At 34.7% G+C, this 24,013-nt stretch overlaps 1 protein-coding gene across 8 annotated transcripts in view; it reads left to right on the top strand.

The window, feature by feature from the left end:
• Positions 1–24,013, top strand: part of STAU2 (staufen double-stranded RNA binding protein 2) — a 306,837-nt gene that overhangs the window by 135,998 nt on the left and 146,826 nt on the right. For all 8 annotated transcript variants that reach the window (XM_042923874.1, XM_042923880.1, XM_042923878.1 and 5 more), the window contains 2 exons: positions 310–441; positions 14,194–14,254. In XM_042923874.1, coding sequence (XP_042779808.1) covers positions 310–441; positions 14,194–14,254 — 193 coding nt within the window. The remainder of the gene's footprint in view (positions 1–309; positions 442–14,193; positions 14,255–24,013) is intronic.

Below are 24,013 nucleotides of genomic sequence, written 5' to 3'. Positions count from 1 at the left end.
ATTAAAGCTGTTTATTCCAAATCTTAAATGACTTTTATGTATGGAAGTAAAAGTCATTTAAGATTCTATCACCCTGGGATAAACCCCCATTGCCATTTTGAGGACCATATTGTCATATTTTTCGCCACATATATTTTCACTTGTGTATATAATTTTATGTAATTGGGAGACTAGCTTAATTGCTATTTTAATTTTGGACTGAACTTTACATTTGTGAATGCTAGAGAGCATAACACATTGCTTTTGGGTATTAAGGAGTTCTTGTTTACCAAAGCAATTACCATCCATTTCTTACTTTAATCCTACCAGGTCAAAGTAGGCAATGAAGTTGCTACTGGAACAGGACCTAACAAAAAGATAGCCAAAAAAAATGCTGCAGAAGCAATGCTGTTACAGCTTGGTTATAAAGCATCCACTAGTCTTCAAGATCAACTTGATAAGGTAAGAGTTAAATTTACGTGTGCATATACCTGTCCTGTCATAATATTAAAAGCGATGAGCAAATCCATTGTTTTTTTGACTCTTAAGTAATGTGTTAATTAGTTTAAAGGTAGAAGTCAAAAGTTTTTTTTTTTCCCTCAAGTCAGTACTCTGTATCTTTAAAGATAGATTCTTCAGGTAGAAAGTAACATCTGTTTATGGGGTGTTATATATTAATATTAAGATGAAATATTATATTCTTATAATTGGCATATACTAAATATTGTGTATATTTTTATTTTTTGTATCATTGAATATTTTATATAATACCAGTTGAATAATTTTTTAGCTTATTGACTAGTGGCTTTTGCCAGATAGCCACAGTTTTAATTTGTGCTTTTTAAAGAACACAGACTGTTAGCCTTCATTTCTGGAATACAGCTGCAAACACTAGAAATAAAGATCCTAAGTTATCCCTTTAGGGCAGGAACTGTACTGGACAGGCGCTCTATAAACTAATTTTTCTATTTACTTTAAATTTAAAAGTAAACTCAGAGGGTGTTTATTTTCTGCCAAGACTTATGTTCATGGTCCCCTATTTCTTCTGCAGCAGTTAATGACATCATTAACACCTACCTCTGTTGCAAGAGAAGCAGAGAACCCCAAATTCAGGCCTTGGCAGATAATTTGGCAGGAACTGGCTTAATTTCATTTTGTATTGTCATTGTATCTTTGTACATGTAGAAATTGTTTTTATTAATATTTTAATAAATGAAAAGTCATAAAACCAGCTTAATAATTATTTCTATCAAAAACAATATACTTTTTTCCATGACATTTTCTCATATAAGGATTCTATTTTTTAGAGATATTTTCAGTTTCTACAGGAATACGTTTCTGAAATTCAGAGTAAAAACAAAATCATCTATTAAAAAACATTTAGATATACTTTTCTTTTTAAGACAGCTGTGAATACCTAGGCAATTATTTTCAGCGATTAAGAATTATTTGTCTGTGTGGTATCGCTAGAGATTTCAATTCTGTTTTTATAACCTGGCTAGTCAATGCTTTTTCTTCTTTTAAAAGTATTTGTAACATGAAACCCAACATGTGTTCAAGATTCTGTAGTTCTTATATTGTGTATATGTTGTTTTAACTTAACACATTTATATTGACTTAAAACTAGTGAGTGATTTATAAAAATACGTCAAAATAAATCTCATAGGCATATATTTGTATGTTAAGTGAAAATAAAACAGAACAAAAAGTCAGCATTAATTTTTTTAATTTGAAAGACATTTTTTATATACCCTTTGTATTATTGGTCAGGGTTCTCCAGAGAAACAGACCAACAGGATGTATATGTATGTGTATGTATATATAATGTATGTGTGTATGTATATATATATACATATTCATACATCACTCACAGAGACTTGTTTTAAGGAATTGGCCCATGGAATTATAGAGGCTTAGCTAGTCCACAGTCTGAGGGAGAGGTCAGCCGGCTAGCGAATCAGGAGTTAAGTTTGAATCCAAAGGCATTCTGCTGGAGATTACCCTCTTGCTTCAGGGGAGGTCAACCTTTTCTTCTAGTTAGTTCTTCAACTGATTAGGCCCACCCACATTATGGAGAGAAATCTACTTTACTCAAAGTTCAGTGATTTAAATGTAAACCTTTTCCAAAAACACCCTCTCACAGAGCACCCAGAATAATGTTTGATCAAATGTCTAAGCACCAAAGTTCAGACAAGTTGGCACATAAAATTTCCCATTGCACCTAGCTAAAGGCCAAACACTTATAACTAAAGATAACAAGGTGACTGAAACCTGGTCCCTACACTCGAGAAACTAACCTTGTAAGTGTTAACAGTAAGGAGCGTTACTCATATAACAAAAATTATAGTATTCTAGAACCTACAGAACATGAAGATGAATCTGGAAAGTCAGGAATAGCCGAGACCACTATTTTTATGTGAGTTAAAGAACTTGAGGAATTATTAACTTAAGATTTGAATATGAAAGTGACACGATACAGTTTACAGTCTTCAAAAGACAATCGTGTAAGTAACGTAGTGAGTGTATTTGAGCAGGATGAGATTGAAGGCAGAGGGGCCAGTTAGGAGGCTAGCAGAACTGTTCAGGTAAAAGATACTGAGGGTCTGGACTCAGGCAGTGGTGGTAGAAAAGAGAGGGTAAAGATACCAGAGGTATTTCTGAAGTGTAAGTGATATGCTTTCAGTAGCAGATAATATGCATGGGGGATACAGGAATCAGAGGAGGAAAGAAAACCTGTAAAAAGGAAGAGAATGACTTTAAGAAATAGGTAGCAGTCATATGCTGCAGGGAGATCAAAAAAGGAAAGGACTGAATACACTGATTTGTCAATAAAAGATCTGCAGTGATTGTGGCGAAGCAACTTAAAAACCTGCAAAAGAGTTTTTAAAAAGTTTTTTTTTTTAAATAAACAAGATATGTACATGGCTGAAAGAATTCAAATAACACGAAAGAATAAGTAGTCTTACTTTATCCTGAGACCCTTGGCTCTTAACCTCTCTTTTGAATAGCATCTCCCACAATGAGTTAATATTTGTACAGCATTTAGGATACTGTCTGAAATATATTGAATGTTATACAGGGATTTGATAAATAGAAATAAATATCCTTATAGAGATATTCTATGCATATATACTAATATGTCCCCACTTCATAAAAAATTTCAGATTTATTGAGGTGCAGTTCAGTGAATTTTGACATATATGTCTTTATATGTGTGTACACATTCTTTAACCACCACCAGAATTAAGATTTATAATATTTCTGTTACACCACAAAAGTTCCCTTTTGTAGTTAATCTCTTCCCCTCTCCTTAGGCCCTGGCAAGCACTGATCTAATTTCTGCCTATAATTTTGCATTTCCTGAATGTCATACAAATTGGATCATACATTAGGAAGGCTTTTGTGTCTAGCTTCATAATTCTGAGATTCATCCATGTTGTTGCACTTATCATTAGTTTGTTCTTTTTTATTCTTTGTTACTGTTTTATTCTTCAACGTTTGGGCTCTTTCCAATTTGAGGCTATGATAGATTAAGTGGTTATAAACATTCATGTATAAGTCTTTATATGTGTGTATTTCTCTAATGCATTCTTTATGTACATATTTGTATAATAAGAACATGTTATAACTTTGTTAAGAAACTGTGAAGATGTTTTCAAGAGAGGCTTTACCATTTTGTATTCCCAACGGAGTGTTTGAGACTCCAGTTATTTCACATCTTTTCCAGCTCTTGGTATGGTTGGTTTTGATAGCTTTGATCATACTAGTAGGCATATAATGCTATCTCATTGGAATTTAATTTGCATTTCCCTAATAACTGATAATGCTGAATATCCTATCATGTATTTATTTTCCATTCATATCTCTTCCCTGAAATGGCTGTTCAAAGTTTTGTCTCTTTAAAAATTGGATAGTTTGCTTTCTTACTGAGTTGTAACAGTTCTTTACATATTTTGGACACAAATCCCGTATCAGATAAAGAACTCCCCTGCCTTCTCCTTTTCTTTCCTGTCCTGTCCTTTCCTCCTTTTCCACATAGGTTATCCAATTGTTCCAGCATCAACTGTTTTAAAGATTAATGCTGTTTTCATAGAATTCCCTTAGGACCTTTGCTGAAAAGCAGTTAAGCACATATTTGTGGGTCTGCTTCTAGATTCTCTGTTCTGTTCCATGAATCCCTATGTCTATCCTGAAGCTATTACAACTGTATTTGGACTGTAGCTTTTTAGGTAAGGTTTGAAATCAGATAATGAACTCTTTCTTCTGTTTTTTAAAAAATATTTTGGCTACTCTAGAACTTTTGCATTTTCATAGAAATTTTAGAATCAATTTCTACCAAGAAAAAAAAAAAGCCAGTGGGGAAGTTTTCTTTGGAATTGCGTTAAATATATAGATCAATTTCACACAAATTGGTATCTTAACATTGAGTCTTCCAGTCCATGAACACGATCCAGCTCTCCCATTTTTTTAGTTTTTTAGAAATATCCCACAGCAATGTTTTGTACTTTTTCATAGAAATATCTTACACAGCTGTTATGTCTATCCCTAAGTACTTCATGTTTTTGGATGCGTTATTAATGGTATTGGTTTTTAATTTCAATTTCCAATTCTTCTTTTCTAGTGTATAGAAATACAGTGGGTTTTAGATATTGACCTTGTAATCTACAACATAGCTAAACTGAGTTATAAATTGTAATAGTTTATTTTGTAGATTGGGATTTTCTGCATTGATGATTGTGTCATCTATGAATAAAGACGGTTTTATTTCTTCCTTTCCAATCTGTATATGTTTATCTATTTGTTTTGCTTTATTGCTCTGAATAGAACAACTGGTACAATGTTGAATAGAAGTAGTTGTTTGTTGAATAGGAAAGCAGATATCCTTACCTTGCTCCCCATTTTAAAAGGAAAATTATTCAGATTTCATCATTATAAGTACCATGATGATTGTAGGTTTTCTTCATAGATACTGTATATCAGTGATATTTCCTTGTATTCCTGCTTTATTGAAAGATTGTTTTTTGTTCTTTAATTATCAGTGCATGTTGAATTTTGCCCAGTGCTTTCTCTGCATCTATTGATATGTAATATAATTTTTCTGTTTAGTTTGTAACAGTGAATTTTACTGACAGATTTCTAAAATTTATGTAAAATATTTTAAAAATTACCATTTTAAGCATTTTAAGGTGAATATTTCGGTGGCATTAAGTACATTCACAATGTTGTGCAACCATTACCACTATCTACTTCCAGAACATTTTCATCATCCCAAAGAGAAACTGTACCCCATTAAACACTGACTCCTCATTCTTCTCTCTACTCAGCCCCTGGTAACCTCTGTTCTACTCTCTATCTCTATGAATTTACCTTTTCTAGGAACCTTCTGTAAGTGGAATCATACTATATTTGTCCCTTTTTGTCAGGCTTATTTCATTTAGCATGTTTTCAAGGTTCATCCATGTTGTAGCATCTATCAGAATCTCATTCCTTTAAAAAAAATTTTTGTTCATTTATTTTTGAGAGGTGGGGGAGGGGCACAGAGAGAGGGAGACACAGAATCTGAAGCAGGATTCAGGCTTTGAGCTGTCAGCACAGAGCCCGATGCGGGGCTTGAACTCACGAGCCGGGAGATCATGACCTGAGCTGAAGTTGGACGCTTAACCGACTGAGCCACCCAGGCGCCCCAGAATTTCATTCCTTTTAAAGCCTGAATCATATTATGTTGTATGGATATATCACGTTTTGTTTATCCATTCATCTTTTGATGGACATTTTGGGTTATTTTCAACTTAAGGCTATTGTGAGTAATGCTGCCATGAACATTGGTGTATAAGTATCTGTTTTAAGTCTCTACTTTCATTGTTTTGAGTATATACTTAGAAGTGAAATTGTTTGATCAAATGGTAATTGTACATTTACTATTTTGAGGAATAGCCAAATTCTTTTCAATAGTGGCTGTATCATTTTATATTCCCACCAGTGATGTACAGGGTTCCAGTTTCTCCAAGTCCTTGCTAACATTTATACATGTGTGTGTAGATGTTTGTTTTTGTTTTGTCTTGTTTTTTAAACAATAGCCATCCTGATGGATGGGCATTGATTGCTTTTTGAATGTTGAACTAAGCTTGCCTGATGGACATAAACCCCATTTGATCACGATGTTTTTGTATATTTGTACATTTGTATATGTACAAATATGTACATATTTGTATATTTGTGGAATAGATTTGCTAATATTTTAAAAGATTTTTATGGCTGCATGTATGATCTATATTTTTCTTTTGTTGTTATATCTTTGTCTGGTTTTAGCATCAGTATCAGGGTAATGCTTCTTATATAGTAAGTTTGGAAGAGTTTGGTAATCTTTCTTCCTTAATTTTTGGGTAGAATTTACCAGTGGGGTAACCTTCCATCTGGGGAAGGTTTTCTCTGTGGGAAGATTTTAACTATAAATTGAGTTTTAAAAAATAGATATAGGGCTATACAGACTATCTACTTCTGCTTGAGTGATCTTTGGCAGTTTGAATCTTACAAGCAATTTGTCTGTTTTATCTAAGTTGTTGAATTTATTGGTACAGAATTGTTCACAACATTTCCTTGTTATCCTTTTAATAGCTATAGCATCTGTAGTGATATTCCCTCTCTCATTCCTGCTGTTGGTAATTTGTTTTCTTTTTCTCCTTATCAATATGGCTAGGAGCTTATTAATTTGTATTCTTTTCTTTTCTCTCTTCTCTTCTCTTCTCTTCTCTTCTTTTCTTTTTTTTTTTATAAGAGAAATAAAGTACGAGTAGGATAGGGGCAGAGGGAGAGGGAGAGAGAATCTTAAGCAGACTCCATGTGCAGTGTGGAGCCCAATATGGATTTTGATCTTGTGTTCATGAGATCATGACCTGAGCTGAAATCAGGAGTTGGACACTTAACTGACTGAGCCATGCAGGCACTCCTTTATCTTTTTCAAACAACCAGGTTTTGTTTCATTGATTTTCTCCATTTTTCAATTTTCAATTTTATTGATTTCTACTCTTTATTTTATCCTTCCTTCACTAGCTTTGGGTTTGATTTTCTGTTCTTTTTCTGGCTTTGTAAATTAGAAGCTAAGACTGTGGATCTGAGAACTTTCTTCTTTTCTCATATAAGATTTAATGCTGTATACTTCTCTTTATGTACTGATTTAGTTCTGTCCTACAAATTTTGACAAGATGAGTTTTTATTTTCATTCAATTCAAGATATGTTATAATTTTCCTTTTGACTTCTTTCAAGTCATATATCGCTTTTGATTTTTTGTCATCTTCTTTTATTGTTAGTGTCTCCAGTTACAAATTTGGATTTGTCCATTTCTTTCAGTTTTGTCAATTTTGTTTTGTGTACTTTGAAACTTTGTTGTTAACACACACACACACACACACACACACACACACACATTTGGCATTGTTATGTCTTTTTGATGACTTGGCCCCTTTATTACTATGTGATTTTTCTCTTTAGTCCTGATAATATTCCTTCCTGTGAATTCTGCTTTGTCTTGATGTTAAATAGCCATCCCAGTTTTATTTTGATTAGTGTTTGCATGGAATATTTTTCTCCCATCGTTTTGGCCTGTGTCTTTACATTTAAATTGCTTTCTTTTCATAAGAGACTCTTAAAAACTGAGAACAAACTGAGGGTTGATGGGGGGTGGGAGGGAGGGGAGGGTGGGTGATGGGCATTGAGGAGGGCACCTTTTGGAATGAGCATTGGGTGTTGTATGGAAACCTATATGACAATAAATTTCATATAAAAAATAAATTGCTTTCTTTTAGAAAACATATAATTGGGTCTTGCTTTTTAAAATCTATTTTGACAGTCTTTTAGTTGAGGGTAATTAGAACATTTGCATTTATTATAGTTACTGATATGGTTGGATTTAAATCTTACTAATTATTTCTCTTTACCCATTTGTTCTTTGTTCACACTCTTCTTTTTGACCACTAATATGGTCATAGATTTTACTTTTCTGTATGCCTCTATGACCTCCTATTGTGATTATACTGTGTATGTTTCAAAGACCTCCTATTGTGGTCATACATTTTACTTCTGTATATAGTATAAGCTTACAGTTTTTTGAGCTCTATTTTTTGTTGTTTATTCATTATTACTAATTATGCTTTATATAGTCATCATTTTATGTGGTTAAAATGAGAAAAAAGCGTTGTATATTTACCCTCATTTTTACCATTTTCAGTATGCTTCATTTATTTGTATCGATCCATATTCATGAATACATGTTCATTTGTGTGGATTTCTTTCTGGTATCATACTCCTGCTTATAGAACTTACTCTACAACTACTTGTATTAATAAGTCTACTGGCAGTGATTTCTCTCAGCCTTTGTTGGATGAAGAAGTCCTTATTTCATCTTCATTTTTGCAAGTTTTTTTTTTTTGGCTGGATATAGGATTCTGGATTTTTTTCTTTATTTCCTTAAAGGAGTCTCCCTTATATTTATGGTTTCACTTTCCATGGTTTCAGTCACCTGCAGTCACCTGCAGGTCTGGAAACTCATCAGAAGGTTAATAGTTGCCTAACTGCACATTAGAATGCCTAAGTCATTCACCTCACTTCATCTCATCATGTAGGCATTTTATCATTTCACATCATTGCACAAATAGTATTGTACGAGAACGTATTTTGAGAGAAAGACCACATTCACATAACTTATTATAGTGTTATAATGGTTCTATTTTATTATTATTTTTATTGTTAATCTCTTACTGTGGCTAATTTATAAATTAAACATTGTCATAGGTGCATATGTATAGGAAATAACATCACATATATAGGGTTTGTTACTATCCGTGGTATCAGGCATCCACTGGGGAACTTGGAATGCATCTCCTGTGGATAAGGGGCACAACTTTACTTATGAAGATCTTGTTTCATTGTCTTTTGACGTGTGTAGCTTTTGATGTCATTTCTGCTGTAATTCTTACCTGCTCTTTCCTCCTCGTATATTTTTTTCCCTTTGAAGGCTGTCAGAATTTTCCTTTTTCATTAGTTCTCAGCAGTTTGACTGTGATGTGTCTAAATATGATTTTTTTCTTTTTTCCTTTACCCTTCTATCTTCTCCCCTGTCCTTCCTCCTTCCATCCTCCTTTTCTTCCTCTTCTTCATCCATTTATTCTTTTTGTATTTTTCCTGCCTTAGTGGTCTCTGAACATGGTATCTGCGTTTTGTTATAATTCAGTTATTTTGTCAAATTCTCAGCTATTATCATTTCAAATGTTTCTTATTCTTTGTTTCTTCTCTTCTGTGGAATTTCCAGTTACACACTTGTTAGACTGTTGGTATTGTTTTATAGCTCCAGTATTTTTTGTTCCTTTTAATTTTTCACTCTTTTTTTCCCCCCTGTGCTTCAGTTTGAGTAAAGCACTGTTAGTGTGGAGGGTGGCATCCATCTTGTCATAGTTGAGCCCATTTTGAGTTTTGTTGCTGCTGTCATCACTACTGACTTCAAATTCCTTCAGTACTGGTATCTGTACTCTGTGTGGGGTGAGGTTTGGGGGTGGGTTTTTCCTCAGTGTTTCTGCTCCGCCCTTACATTTCAGCAGTCCTTCTTCACTGTGCCAGGGGGTGAGGACTTTGTGTATACTCTGCAGTCAGCTGTTGGTGCTTATTACTTGGTTATGAATGCGGTGGGTACGGGAACATAGTTCATGATTTTCTTGCCCAGCCTCATTCTCAGTCAGACTTTGTGTACCTGGGTCTCAGAGGTGGGTTTTTATCAGTGTTTCTGCTTCCTTCCCCATGGTGGCCAAACTTGACTTTGGATCTGTGGGTGCTCTTGGGTACAAGAGAATGTCCTGTCCCCTTGTCAGCATTTTCAGACCTATGCTTTATATTGGGGCAGGGCCTTGCTTTCAGGAGGGTTTTATACTCCTTTTTTTCCAGGGGCAAGTAGATTTTGCTTTTACTCCTTTTCCAGAAGCAACAAGTCTTTGCCTAAGCCTCTGGGGCAACAGAATTTCTTGTCTCTACCCCAGAGGCAGTTGGTATTTGTTTTTCCCCTTTCTCTAGTGGCTTGAGCTTTTTGCTTTGTATAAAAGAAGAGTCTAGAGAAGTGTGTAAAGTTCCATGCTTTCCTCTCAGTGGCAGACATTCACCAGCTGCATACCTGCTCCACTGAGTGAGGCTCTCTCTGGTTTCCAGTTGTACCTCTGATTGTCTTCCTCAGTGTTCAGGAGAGGCCCATGGAAAAGAGCTTCTGCCAGAAGATCCTGGTTTTTCTAAATTATTGTGCTAGCCCACACTCAGTCTTTTAGAATTTATTGGCATTTCATGTACTTTCTTCTCACCTGCATTGAGAACGTTCATCTCTTCCTTCTTTGCTCCACCAGTGTTGAAACACTTTGAGAGTCTTGCCTCTCCCCAGAGGGATTTGTCACACACATTCACTTCAATTACGTGCTTTACAATCTCAGATCTCTGATGGTTCAAGACAAGTTATGACTTTTTACGTTTCCTGGTGCTTTCTCATTGATAACGTTTCTACATTCTAAGGAAAAGTGGAACATTCTTTATACCTTTTCAAGGTATACTGTTCTTACATCTTGATTTTCTTTTTCACTCATATATTGGGGTTTCATTTATATCTTGGAGTTTGTTCTACATCAAGATGTAACTAACATATGCTTCATTTTTTTTGTTGTTTTTGTTAGAGAGTGCAAGTGGGGGAGACAGGCAGAGGAAGAGAGGGAGGGAGGAAGGGAGAGAGAGAGAGAGAGAGAGAGAAAGAGAAAGAGAGAGAGAAAGAGAATCTCAAGCAGGCTCCACACCCAGCACAGAGCCCATGACCTGAGGCGAAATCAAGAGTAGGATGCTAAACTGACTGAGCCACCGGGAGCCCCCTTCACTCTTTTTTATATTTGATTATTATATTGGTCGAAGTAATACTCATATATGTATAAAAAGTCAAGATTTTTTCGAGATTAATAGTATAAGGGCTCAAGATTTATAATAAACAGAAATATGCTGTTCTGCCCTGCTACTGGCCATTTCTGCTTCTCTTTTTCAGAGGCAACCATTTACCACATGCTTCAGCTGTTTGTTCTATTATTTTTATGTTGTCGGTTGTTCATATTGCTATTTCTAAATTTTTCATTTGTAGATAGTATCTGAGTGCTTGCTATGAAAAATGAAGACTTAACTCTCATACACATATTCCACATGTATACTTCTCTGCATCTTTCTAACTTATTCTTAAGACTCTCTGCCAAGTAAACACATCATGTAATTTTTTCGTTTTTTTTTTTTTTTTTTTTTTTTTTTAATCTTTCTTGGAGCTCTTTATCCTCTTCTAATTTGGGATGATTGATAGGTCCGCTACAGATCTACTATTTTGGTTCTTCTCTTCACCATTATTTTGAAAAATTTTTTTGCCTCTCTCCCTTGTTGAGTTGCCTGTTTTCTGGATGGTTTCTCTTGTTCTTGATCTACTTCCTTATTTTGATGGGCACATACTTTAGTAGATTCCCTATAGAAGATACTTGAGAAGTAAATATTTTTTGAGATCTTGTAGGTCTGAACTCTTATTTCCCACACACTTAATTCATAGTTTTTCTGAGATATAATTCTAAATTGGAAATAATTTTTTCACAGATTTCTGAAGGCATTGCACCAGTGTTTTCTGCCTCCCAGGACTACTCTTGAAACTCCATAGCCTTCTGATTCTTCAGCCTATATATGAAACTTTTATGTTTTTTTCCCCCTCTTTAGGCTTTTCTGACTTTCTTTTCCCAGGGGTTCTGAAATTCATGGATAATTGACTTGATGTGTGTATTCTTTAGTAAATCACGTTGGGCATTTGGATTTCTTTTAACCCTTTTATTATTGTTTTTTTTTAACCAATGACCCCAGGGATAGGGGACCAGGGGAGGGGGCTGGAGGGGAAGTGAGGCCTGAATCCCACTGCATTTGGATTTCAATCTAGAGATAAATATTCTTTAAGTGGGAATTTTCTTATTATATTATTTCCTTGGTAATTTCTTTCCTTCCATTGTTGCTATTGTTTCTTTCTGGGATGCCTGCTAGTCGTATGGATAATCTTCTGATCTTTCCTTCCTTCCTCCCTTCCCCCTCCCTTCCATCTCTCCCTACTTTTGTTCTGTTTTCTAGGAGATTTCTGTAACTGTCTTCCAGTCCTTCTTTGAAATTGCTTACTTTGGCTATTGTATTTTTGACCTCCTAGAGCTCTTCTTCATCCTCAGAATATTCCTTTTTATAACCTCCTATTCTTGTTTAGTTGTTATAATATTTCTTTCATGGCTCTGGGAACTTTGCAAAATGTTAACCTTTTTTTGGAAGTTTTATTCTGTTCCCTGTGTTAATTCTGCCATTCCTTGTAGGTCAGAAGCCTGGCTTTTTCTACTGAGGCCAAAATGAAGAAGGGCACTGGGGGTCTTCTCTTCCAGGATAAGTGTAGATAGACTCTATCTCCTCATTTGCAATGTGGCCCTTCACTCCCACCTACAACTGTGCCAGGTGTTCAGAGTCTCTGTTTTAGCCTTTTCTAAGAGGACCCCTCTTAAGAAATCTGTCTTTTTGGGGTCAAAGAGGTGACCTGGAGATTTCATAGCACTTTGAAAGACCTCCAGTCAGTCTTTCTGTTTTCAGGTCCTTTCAACATTCATCTTTAGAAATACCAGGTGTGCTTCTAATTCCTGGGGCTTTCTGGGGTCCTGGGGGCACAAATCAGTTTACTTTTTTGTAAGGTCTTTGTTGGCTTCTCACTCTTCAGACTAGTTTTAGCCTATTCACATCTGCTAGGTCAGTTACAACTTGTGTATCTGCTTTTCAGCTTCCAGACTTTGGTAGGCTTCTCTCTTCTGCTGTTGACTCCTTTCATATTCTGTTTGGGGGGGTAGGTGGGCAGAAGACAGGGAGAGAGAGTTTATGGACTATTGGGTTATCAATTTAGAGATGTTTGGGGAGAGACAGGTTACTCCTTCTGTTCATTCTGTTATGTTTAAGAAGAAACCTTACAAAAGTAATTTTATTAGAGTGTTGGGGTAGAAATCAAAGAACAGTAGGCTTGAGATTCAGTTGAAGGTACAAAATTAGACATAGGGAATATAATCTAATACTTAACCTTGGTTATAAGTAGAATAAAAGGAGGAATGAAATGCTAAATTTATTATTACCAATTTCAGCTGAGCCCTCATCTGCCTGAGAATCTGCATTCTTTTAATCTGCCTGCTCTTCCCCTCCCTTGGGTGACTCATTCCTTACTACACTTTCTTCAAACTAGAAGTCTCTCAGTGATCTCGTATTGTGTAGCACAGAGAACGTGGAACTGGGGTCTCCCCAGATCTTCCATCAACATCCATCTGCATTTACGAACATTTACTCCTCCTCTGTCCTTCCACAATGGTAATCTATTTGCTAGAATTGTATTTTGTGCTTATATGTGGAGTTAATCCATTTGAATGTTGGCATCTGATAATGTAAATATAAAATGCTGATTATAATAAGAATATGTCTCTTCCCCCCGAGTACTTTGTATCAATAATACCAGCTTCACACAAAGAGAACATAGCCAGTTAAAGACACTTATTAATTTGACTAAAATACTACTTCAAAATATCTTAGTTTCTCTGGATGTATTTTTATCTGAAACAGAGATCAAATCATTTGACAGAGTTAGGATATTACAGGTTTTACTTAAAGTTTGGACTTAGTTTTCAATTTTCTGTGTATGTCATTAGCAATGTTGCATGACCCTTGTCATAGAACTTTTACAGAACAGACACAGTAATATTTCTATTGTTAATTTGACCTCAGGAGCGATAAAGCAGCTCTTTTAGTCACTTCAGTATTTGTGACGATTATTATTGTTTACTGTTTGAATAAGAATTGTTTACTTTTTAACCATCTAGATAGAGCCCATGTTGTATATGATGCATGTACTGAATATGGGGCTTTCTTGATTACTTAAGTTGTAAATTTAGATGAACAGATAAAAAGCAGGAGACATAAGAATAGATTCTCCTGTAGAAAAGGAAGAAATGATACTGGTCATACTAGTTACTTTTGTGTCCATGGTCCTCGCATCAGAGATAGAATAAGCAGAATAATTATTTGAGAGACTTTTGTCCTTGCTTTAGTTGATTAGTTAACTTTTTTCTTTTTGAATAAATCTATTTCTCTGGATTTAAACAATTGATTTAATCTTTCAGACAGGGGAGAACAAAGGATGGAGTGGTCCAAAGGCTGGGTTTCCTGAACCAACAAATAACAGTAAGTTTTCACTTTCATGTTAACTACACTTGATGTTCGTCATTGGTCCAGTAATTAGTCTGGCGCCGGGTATTTATTGGATCTGTTTGGGCCGGAGATGTCACATGGAAGACAAAGAAGTTGTGGTGTTTGCTTTCCTGGAACTGACAGAAGACATAAGCACTGAAGTTCTTAGCATGGTTTAGTCACCGCAGAGATAGTACCCTTTACTCCACATGGTAATGATCTAATTTTTAAGTTGTTTTTATTGCAACATTGTTATAATATAAAAGAATCAAAAAAGTAAAGCAATTATCTCTAAGTCCGTTATACGCCAAATCAACTCTTTCATGTTTCAGTTCTTTTTAGGTACACACACGTTTTTACATAATTATAATATACATGGAAGTTTGTACTGTGTTTTCATTTAACATAGTAATAAACATTTTTCACATTGTACCGAGTTGTTAGAATTTTTAATGTTTTATTAAATTTACATAAAATTGTGAGCAATTTCATTCCAATTTTTTTTTTTTATTTTTTTTTATTAAAAAAAAATTTTTTTTTTCAACGTTTTTTTATTTATTTTTGGGACAGAGAGAGACAGAGCATGAACGGGGGAGGGGCAGAGAGAGAGGGAGACACAGAATCGGAAACAGGCTCCAGGCTCCGAGCTGTCAGCACAGAGCCTGACGCAGGGCTCGAACTCACGGACCGCGAGATCGTGACCTGGCTGAAGTCGGACGCTTAACCGACTGCGCCACCCAGGCGCCCCTCATTCCAATTATAGTGTCGTCAACATGTAAAAATCTCCAGTTTATTTCTTTTTTCAAAGGTACATGATCAAGCTGTGGAAGCTCATTTGTCTTTCTTTAACTTCTTCCCATCTCTCCCAAAAAGTATCTATTTTCCCTAATGTGACCATTTTACTGTAAATCGGTAAAACAAAATAGCCAGCCTGTGAAGACCCTATGAAATGAAGTCCTCAGTGAAGCCAAATTTATATCCTTTCTGACTGTTTCTCTTCCTTACAACTTCTGGAAGCTGACTAAGCCTAAATATGTAAATTGTCATAATGAACAGTATTCTTTGATATTCACAGCTTATCTCTTGATGTATAATGAAATTAGTAACAAACTTTTATCAAAGCACACTTCTGAGAATTGAATTCTTGGGTCATCAAAACGAGCCTTTTGAAAAGAATATTTCAGTGAGGTAATTGTATTCATGAGTTACTTTCTGGGAATAACTTAAATAATTTAATATGACTCTGAGCCTTTGGTCTCTCTATATAAGAATGATGAATGTGATAGGCTTAGCACATAGCCCAAGGGAAAAAAAAATGGAGATCAGTTCAGGACTCTCAGAAAGTTTGTGTTTAATTCCTTTGATGTTTGAATATACAGGTGTATGATTATTTGGTACGGGATTGTAAGCATTAAATTGATCTTGGTTATATATAAAGTACTTAGCATGGTGTCTGTTTCCTAGTAAGCACATAGTGATTGTTGATTTTCTTCTATGCCTTCTCCCTCCCTTTTTAAATAAAAATTACATAATTCTATGTAGGCTTAACAAAAATTCCATGCTTACGCTTTTTATCTGTCAGACGTTTTTCATGAACAGTGTATCTGTAGTTTGTATTGGAATAGTTACTTTTGGCACTAGATACTTTTTCAAAGAATATAAACACTATACGTTTGAATATGGAAGTTGGATGGTTATTACCTTGATAGTTTTAACATGAAATCACATTATAGATAACCTGCAAACTCCATCATTTAACAGTGACATTTTGGCTCTTAATTTTATGTGTTTGTTGATTTTTTTTAAACGTGCTAAGGGGTTTTGGACTTACTTGCAAGTAGGGGAAGAGATGGCACAAAGAGACCAGTGAGTTTCAGTGATCAGAAATGTGTAAGAATGCTACAAGATTTGCTTTAGACATAATGTTAGAAGTGATAAAGCTGTTTGGAGTCAGTGTAAAACTTAACCAAACCGTTCACACTTTAGAACTTTCTTCGGTCTCCAGTAGTTCGAATTGAGTATTTGAAAGAAGGATATGATCCCTCAGCCCTTCCAAACTCCGAGAGGTGAGAAAGCCAATATCAGGGTCCTTCCCTCTGATCAGGTCCCTGCCTCAGGTTACCACCGAGGATGAGGGCAGCTCCACTCTGAAATGTAACTGTTTTACTCCCTGATAGCGGGAGCTCTCCAGCAGTGCCCCATGTCCTCTGAAATACGTTAGGAAAAAGTTAGTTTCTTAGCAATTGATCATTCAGGTGATGAATCTGTTACCTGAAAATTAATTTAAATTTGTATATGACGGTAACATTCATGTTAGATTCTTTCCTGCGTAATTCCCTAAGTTTGAAATTCTGCCCTGAGTGGTTTCTGTCCCTTGAAGAATGCCCGTGTTAAGAGTTTTGCAGGCAAAGGTCAGAGCAGGCATCTCTTAGGATGGCACATGTAGGGGAAGAGAGGAATTTGAGGTTGTCAGTGCTGTCTGCCCCTCTGGCATATTTTCAGACTTTGAACAACTCATTTCACATCTTCTAATTCAATGCACATGCCAGTTTATCATGCTGAGTATCTTTAATGATCTAACATTTGTAAAACGAGTAACTATTCTTGAATAACATCTGAAAAGGTAACATATTACTTTGTAAAAAACAGAATGGTATCATAAAGTGACTCTTTACAGTGTTTTCTTTATTAAACTTTATATTACTTTACAAATTGTACTTAGCGAAGCATTATTTTGATAAATATTATGAAATTAACTTGGAACCATAGTGTACAAAAATTAAAGGCAGGGAATGCAGAATTGGAAAGGAGAAAGAAGATAATTTTAACCTGGCACAGCTAACACCTAACTATAAGTAGACAAAAAAAGTTCATGTACATGTGCATTTAATTTTTGAAGTGGAAGATATGTTTTTTTTAAGATTACAGTCAAAAGAAACTGCTAACAATTACAACAAAAAATAGTTTAAATGGTTTTGCAAGTGATCGTGATTGCATAGCCTGGCTCCTGGCTTGATTGCCTGCAGATTTAAAATATGGACCTAATTTTTGCATACTTCTCAGGCTTTCTTCATTGTATTGAATTGCAGCAAAAGGTAGACTGTTCTTAGTGTGTTTTTACCCTTTGAATCACTGTCATAGTCATGTTGAAGTGCAAGAACACATAACTTTGTAATGTGAGGTTTGTGTTAAATGTAGCATGGGGCAATTTTATGCTTGGCATACACATAAAAAGATTTTTACAGATGAATGACTAACAGGTTTTTAAAAAGATCATGGATTTTAAAGATCTACTGACAGCTCATGGAAAACTTTGTAAAATATTTAGATACAGTTCAGTTGATAATATCTTTTATTTTGTATTCACATTCCATGTTTCTTATTAATACAGGGTTTTACTTAAAAACAGGTTCATTGTTTCTTAAAGGTGAACTCTAGCTTAATTCAAAATTGGACTAAGCTCAAAGGTATTCACTGGTATGTGCTGAATCCACCCACTAAAAGATTATTTGGAGGCATTTTTCACATAAATATTTTTCCGTTAACCTTTTAAAAAGTTTTATTTAGCCCCTGTGAAATATGCTGGCTCTTCTAGGTTCATTAGAGATGACCCAGGACAAATACTTTTGGGATGGGATAGAATTCTTATCGACCTTTACAGTATTGTAGTTGGCTTGCCATTTTTTGGTCACTTTTGTGTCCCATCCATTTATTATTAAACTCTGTATCTACATCCTGAAACCAGGAGGCTACATCATCCCAGTGATATGGCTTAAGATAGATTGTAGGCTTGTTTCCCATATGCTGTATACTGTATTTACAACCTCTGCTTTTTTGTGTGGGTATGGGTGAGGGCTGTACTTTTAAGATAACAGATTAATAGATTCTTTAAGTGTTTTGGCAGAGTACCCTGAACAATCTGCTTTTGTGCCTCCCTTAACAAACCACTTTGTAATGAGACAACTAAATTAGTTGGAGCTGGTTGGATTTAAATATTAAACTAAGCGATCAGGTTACTTATTTATTTGGACATAAATACTATGTTGGAAATCCAAGAGTGTAGCTGACTTGCAGCTATCTACTTTTAAAAGATTGTTGAGCTATTTGTGCCCTGGATGATTATCTTTGAGCAAAGTCCTATCCCATAAATAGAGGGCTATTTAACTGGAGCAGTTGGGGGCAACAAGACAGACACATCCTCATTGCCATTGCTGTTGCACCTGTTGAAACAGCAGGTGGAAATGCTATTCCTCCCCTGAATCAAGGAAGGAAGATCCAAATGTTCCAGAAAGATACTCCCCTCCTTTTACATTGGTGGCTATGTTGGACTTGCCTGAGTGGTGAGAAGCTATAGCCCTTTTTATTACTAGGATTGGGATTCTCTTGTCTTGCCCATTGAGTCTCAGGAGGAGAGAGGCAGTATTAAGCTTGCTTCTGTTTCTTTAATCAGGTGAACAAAGGTAGTATATTTTTCTGAAATATTCTCAGGAAAGATTGAATGAATTTAAATTTCCACGAATTTAAAAACTTGTTTGACTCATTTTTACACAAGAAAGATTCAAATACATGGTCTTTTAAAAAGGAAACCACATGAGCAATTTAAAGATACATTTATTGATTGCAGTATGAGAGTATTTTTTAAGAGTAAAGGATGAAAGCATAAAGAAAAAAGAGAAGGAGTTAGGTACATAAAAACTAAAAATGAATTCATGAAGCAGCATAGGAAAATGAAAGGCAAATGATAAACAGCATAAATATCAGCATATACAGCAATAGGATAAATATACACAAAGGACACATAGAAGTTAATAATAATAAAGTAAGAGGTAAACATCCTAATAGAAAAATGGCCAAAAGACTTAAGGAGACATTTGAAAAGAACAGATATTAAATCATGAAAAATTGCATAATCAGGAAAGTGCAGATTAAAACAAATGTCATGTAATTTCTGATCCATAAAAATTGGCAAGGAGGGGGCGCCTGGGTGGCTCAGTTGATTTTGCATCCGACTCTTGGTTTTGGCTTGGGTCATAATCTCACGGTTTGTGAGTTTGAGCCCCACATCAGGCTCTGTGTTGACCGTGTGGAGCCTGCTTAGGATTCTCTCTATCTCCCTCTCTCTGCCCCTTCCCTGCTCGTGGTCTTTCTCTCTCTCTCAAAATAAATAAATAAACAAAAAAATTGGCAAGGATTTAAGAATGATAAATCTAAATGTTGAGGAAACAGGTGCTCAGATACTGCTAGTAGGATTGTGAATTAGCACAGACTTTCTGAAACCAGAAGAATACAAAGATTAGGCACATTTCTTTCTAAAGCTTAACTAAAAGACATTGAAAAGCAGAGATTTTTTTTTTCCATAATAAACATATACTGGTTTTATAACCAGAAAAAAAATATATATGGTTAAAACACTCACAAACTTTGGCCTGAGTTGTACAAACTGACTGAATTTAAACACGTAGTGTATAGTAAACAGCTAGGGTAGCAGTTATCTACATACCGAAGTCCCTTGGAGAACCTTTTATGACCTTTTTTTGAAAGAAGAGATATAGTTTTTTAAAGTCTGATTGAAATTTCATTTTGGAAATTTGTTCTAGAAATCTGAAATATATGCTGTTTATTCTCAGAGATCTATGGGGATTGAAAGGTTTCTAAATCTAGCATTTTCATACCTGGAAGAGAGGATAGTAATGACATATAGATGAAAATACCTAGAGGTTAAAAATTGAAGTATTAATAACTACTTAATTGATTTTCTCTGTTATCAAAGGAACTCTACAATAAGCAGAAGGAGAAAATAAGGTTAATCCTCAAAATTACTTATTCATCAGCTTGCGTAGAAAGATGGAGTTTTCTGAATTCAGTACAGAATTACAGTTGCTAAGAAATGTTAAACTTGTGTGTTACCATCTTTAGTGAAAAAATACAACTTGCTCCATAAAGTATTTAACACATTTATGAAGATGATAATAAAATAAACACTCGTGAACCCACCACTCAATTTAAGAATCAGAACATTACCAATATCATTATGGTTACATTCTCCTCTTTCATATCCCTTGGCCTCCCATGCGTCTCCACAACAGGGGTGACACTCTCTGGATTGTATATGTAGTACCCTCACCCTGTATTTCATAGTTTTACCAAATAAGTATGAATCCTTAACAGTAATTGTTTAAATCCGAAAGATTTAATTGTTTAATCCAAAGATTTAGAAAGAATATTACTGTGTATTTTCTAAAGCTTTTTTTCCCCCACTTGTAATATAAGATGAATTTGTTGCATCATAGTATTTAAGCCATTGTATATGTATTGAGCTACACTGAGATATTTTCAGGATTTTATTGCTATAAACAGTATTCCTGTGAACATTTTTGAACCTGTCTCCTGGTGCACATGGGTAAGTTTCAAGGAACACACCTGGGAGTGAAATTTGTGTATTGTAGGGTACGGGTAAGTTCAGATTTACAGAAATACTAGTGTTCTGTAATGGGATAGCCTGAGAGCCCCTCCAAGTATCTAGTCCTACCCACTGCTTCAAATAGACATTTAAAAAATCTTTTACCTTTTATTTTCCTTTTACCTATGAACTTAGTTGGAGTTTAGTTCAAATTCAGTTAAATCCTTAATCTACTTTTTCTTTTTTCTTTTTACTAAAAATAAATAATGTATGAAAAGTGAAGTCTTCCCCTACTTTTGTCCTAATTAGCACAGTTTTTACCCTGTTCCCCAAAGAAGTTAACTTATGTTTGGCTGGTTTCTTTTGTATTGTTCAGAATCTTTTTATACATATAAAAGCAAATTCAAGTACATATTATTTTATCCCCTAGCATTCCAGACACACTATTCTACAATTTTCTCTTTTCACTTCATATGTCCTGAAGAGCCTTCCGTATTGATATGTATAGGCCTTTATTATTATTTGACTGGTTTCTAACCTATGGGCATTTAGATTATTTATATTATATTTCTATTATAAATTATCCTGCTGGGTAAAGCCTCATACACATATCATTTTACGTGTGTGCTAGTATATTTGTTGGGTAGATTGCTACAAGTGGAATTACTGAGTCAAAGAATATGTACACATATAATTTTGATAGGTGTAGCCAGATTATGCTCAGTAGAGATTTAACAGTTTACATTCCTACCAGCAGTATATGAGATTTCCTGTTTCCCCACAGCTTTAGGAACACAAGGTGCTGTCAAACTTCTGGATCTGTGCCAATCTGATCGTTGAAATATGGTATTCAGTGTAGTTTTATTTTACACTTCTATTGTGAATGAGATCAACTGTATCTTTGTATATTGCTGAGCCATTTCTGTACTCTTTATGTCACTGACATAGGCCTGTCTGTTGCTCATTTTAAAGTTAGATTGCTGGTCTTTTATTCTTTCTTATTTGATAAGAGAGTATATGTGTATGTGCCTTTATAATATGACTTGCCAATATTTTTCAAGTTCTCTTTGTTTATGGTGAAATTTTCTTTTAAAGTTTGGTTTTATTTTTAGTATATTTGAATGGTCTATCTTTTATAGTCTTATATAGCACTTGTAATCTTAACAGAGTTAATAATGCCTTTGCCACTGTATGATTATAAAAAATACTCTCACGTTATCTTCTGGAACTTCCATAGTTTTATTTTTTTTTGTCTTTCAATCTTTGACCCATCTGGGATTTATACCTCAAGTATGACTTCAACTTTGATCCCCACTGAATTGAAAATTTACTGTTATTATATACTAAGATTCTGTTTTTAAATTTTTATGTTTATTTATTTTTGAGAGAGAGGGAGACACAGAAGCAGGCTCCAGGCTTTGAGCTGTCAGAACAGAGTCTGACACGGGGCTTGAACCCATGAACCATGAGATCATGAACTGAGCCAAAGTCAGATGCTTAACCGACTGAGCCACCCAGGCATCCCAGGATTGTGTATTTAGTTTTATTCTGGACTTTCTATTCTCTTCTGTTCATCTGTCTGTTTATTCATGCACCAGTTTTAATCATTGAGTCTTTATTGTGTTTTAACATGAATAAATTGAAAGCTCTGTTCAAAACAAATTGAATGAAGAAGTGCTCAGTCCATGATCTTTCTATACCTACTACATGGAGTACAAGTAATTGAGAAGATAAAAATCTTGGCATGAGAAGTGAGAGGAGTATGGATAGTCAAAACATTGACTAAAAGCCCTTTTTTAAAAGAAACAACAGGCAACTGTATGGTTGAGGGCTGTTAGGTTTAAGATTCAGTGAGGCAGTGAAGACAGTCTCCATAAAACTTCCGCATATAATGGATGTAGCATTTACTCTTTCATTTATTCAGAAAATACTTATTAACTGCATTGTACTATGTTTGATATTATCCATGATTGCAATAAAAATTTTTAAAGTTGAAACTGCTTCTTCGAAAGCCAATCAATCTGAAAGATAAACATGGTTAACCACCACCACCCTGCCCAATAAGAAAAGGAGGGAAAACAAAAAATAAGTGTAATCTGGGGGGCGGGGAGGGAATCAATTATTTTGATTTAAAAAGTAAAGCATGAGAGCACAGTACCTGACATTGTTGGTTTCATTTGAACAAATGAAAAAAATGCAGTGTTTTTACTTTTTTCCCCACTGTGTTGATTGTCTTAGGTATCTTTTAGACCTGTGGTTTTCAGCTTGGTGTTGCTAGACTCAATTTATAATAGGTGTCATTATTGGTATTTCAACAACCTAATAGAAATATTGCATTCATTCTTGGTGGATTCATTGCTTTGAGTTAGAAATATATCTCTGAATTCATATCACAAGTTGTTCTGAATCTCAGATTGGCAGTCTTTGGTAGAAGAAACAGGAAGATGATTTATTATTACTAAATAAATGCAGGAGATATGGTATGTACAGAAGAAAAACAATGCAAGCGGTCCTAAGTGTGAAAAGGTTGGAGAATGTCCAACCTCTGATTTTACAAATAGGATAATTGAAGCTCGGGTGATTTTTTTAATTTGCCTGAGGGACAGTAAGTTAGAGGTGGTGAAGACTTGAACTTGTGTCTTTTGATTCTAAGGTCTGGCGTTTGCCACTACACATTTATTTCCATATATATCACTTGCTGATAATTAAGAAAAAATAAATATTTTTTCTAAGAAATTCCACTAAAATTAAGTATACATTTTCTTGAAAGAATGTTTTGTATATCATTTACCAGAATCTTTTTTAAAAAACATTTAGGATGTTTCATAACATGGAAAATGTCCAAACTATTGTTTCAGATACCAGTTTGATATTTGGGTGGATCATGTAAAAACACTAAAATGGCTGAGAAAGCATGTGAAATGTTTGTTTTAACAATGGAACAGCCATCTGCATTACATGATTTTTCTTAAGACTTAAAAAACTTTAGTAATAGTCCATTTTTGAAAACACTCAACAGGCTTTTTGGGTGATGTTATTCAAGTGTATTGTTTTATTCCAAGCTTTCTGGTTTGTGTTAAGATGATTCATAGGCTTTTAGAGCTGAAAGAGATTTTCAAGTTCCTCTAGTCTGATTCATTTTACAGATCAAGAAAGCAAGGTAAAAAGGCTATCTGCTGCTACAACTCAAACTCAGATAGGGAGGCTTCAGTCTAGTACATTTACATTTACGACTATACTATTATCTTTTCTTTGTTCCACTTTGTGCTACTACAAAATGTCAGACTTTTTTATTTGCTTTTTTTTTTTTAATATTTTTTTAAAGCAGTTTTAGATTTACAACAAAATTGAGA

The sequence above is a fragment of the Panthera leo genome, chromosome F2 (genome assembly GCF_018350215.1).
Source record: "Panthera leo isolate Ple1 chromosome F2, P.leo_Ple1_pat1.1, whole genome shotgun sequence".
Taxonomy (NCBI): domain Eukaryota; kingdom Metazoa; phylum Chordata; class Mammalia; order Carnivora; family Felidae; genus Panthera; species Panthera leo.
Note: the sequence above shows the minus strand (reverse complement) of the source record. Positions and strands in the feature narration are given on the sequence as shown.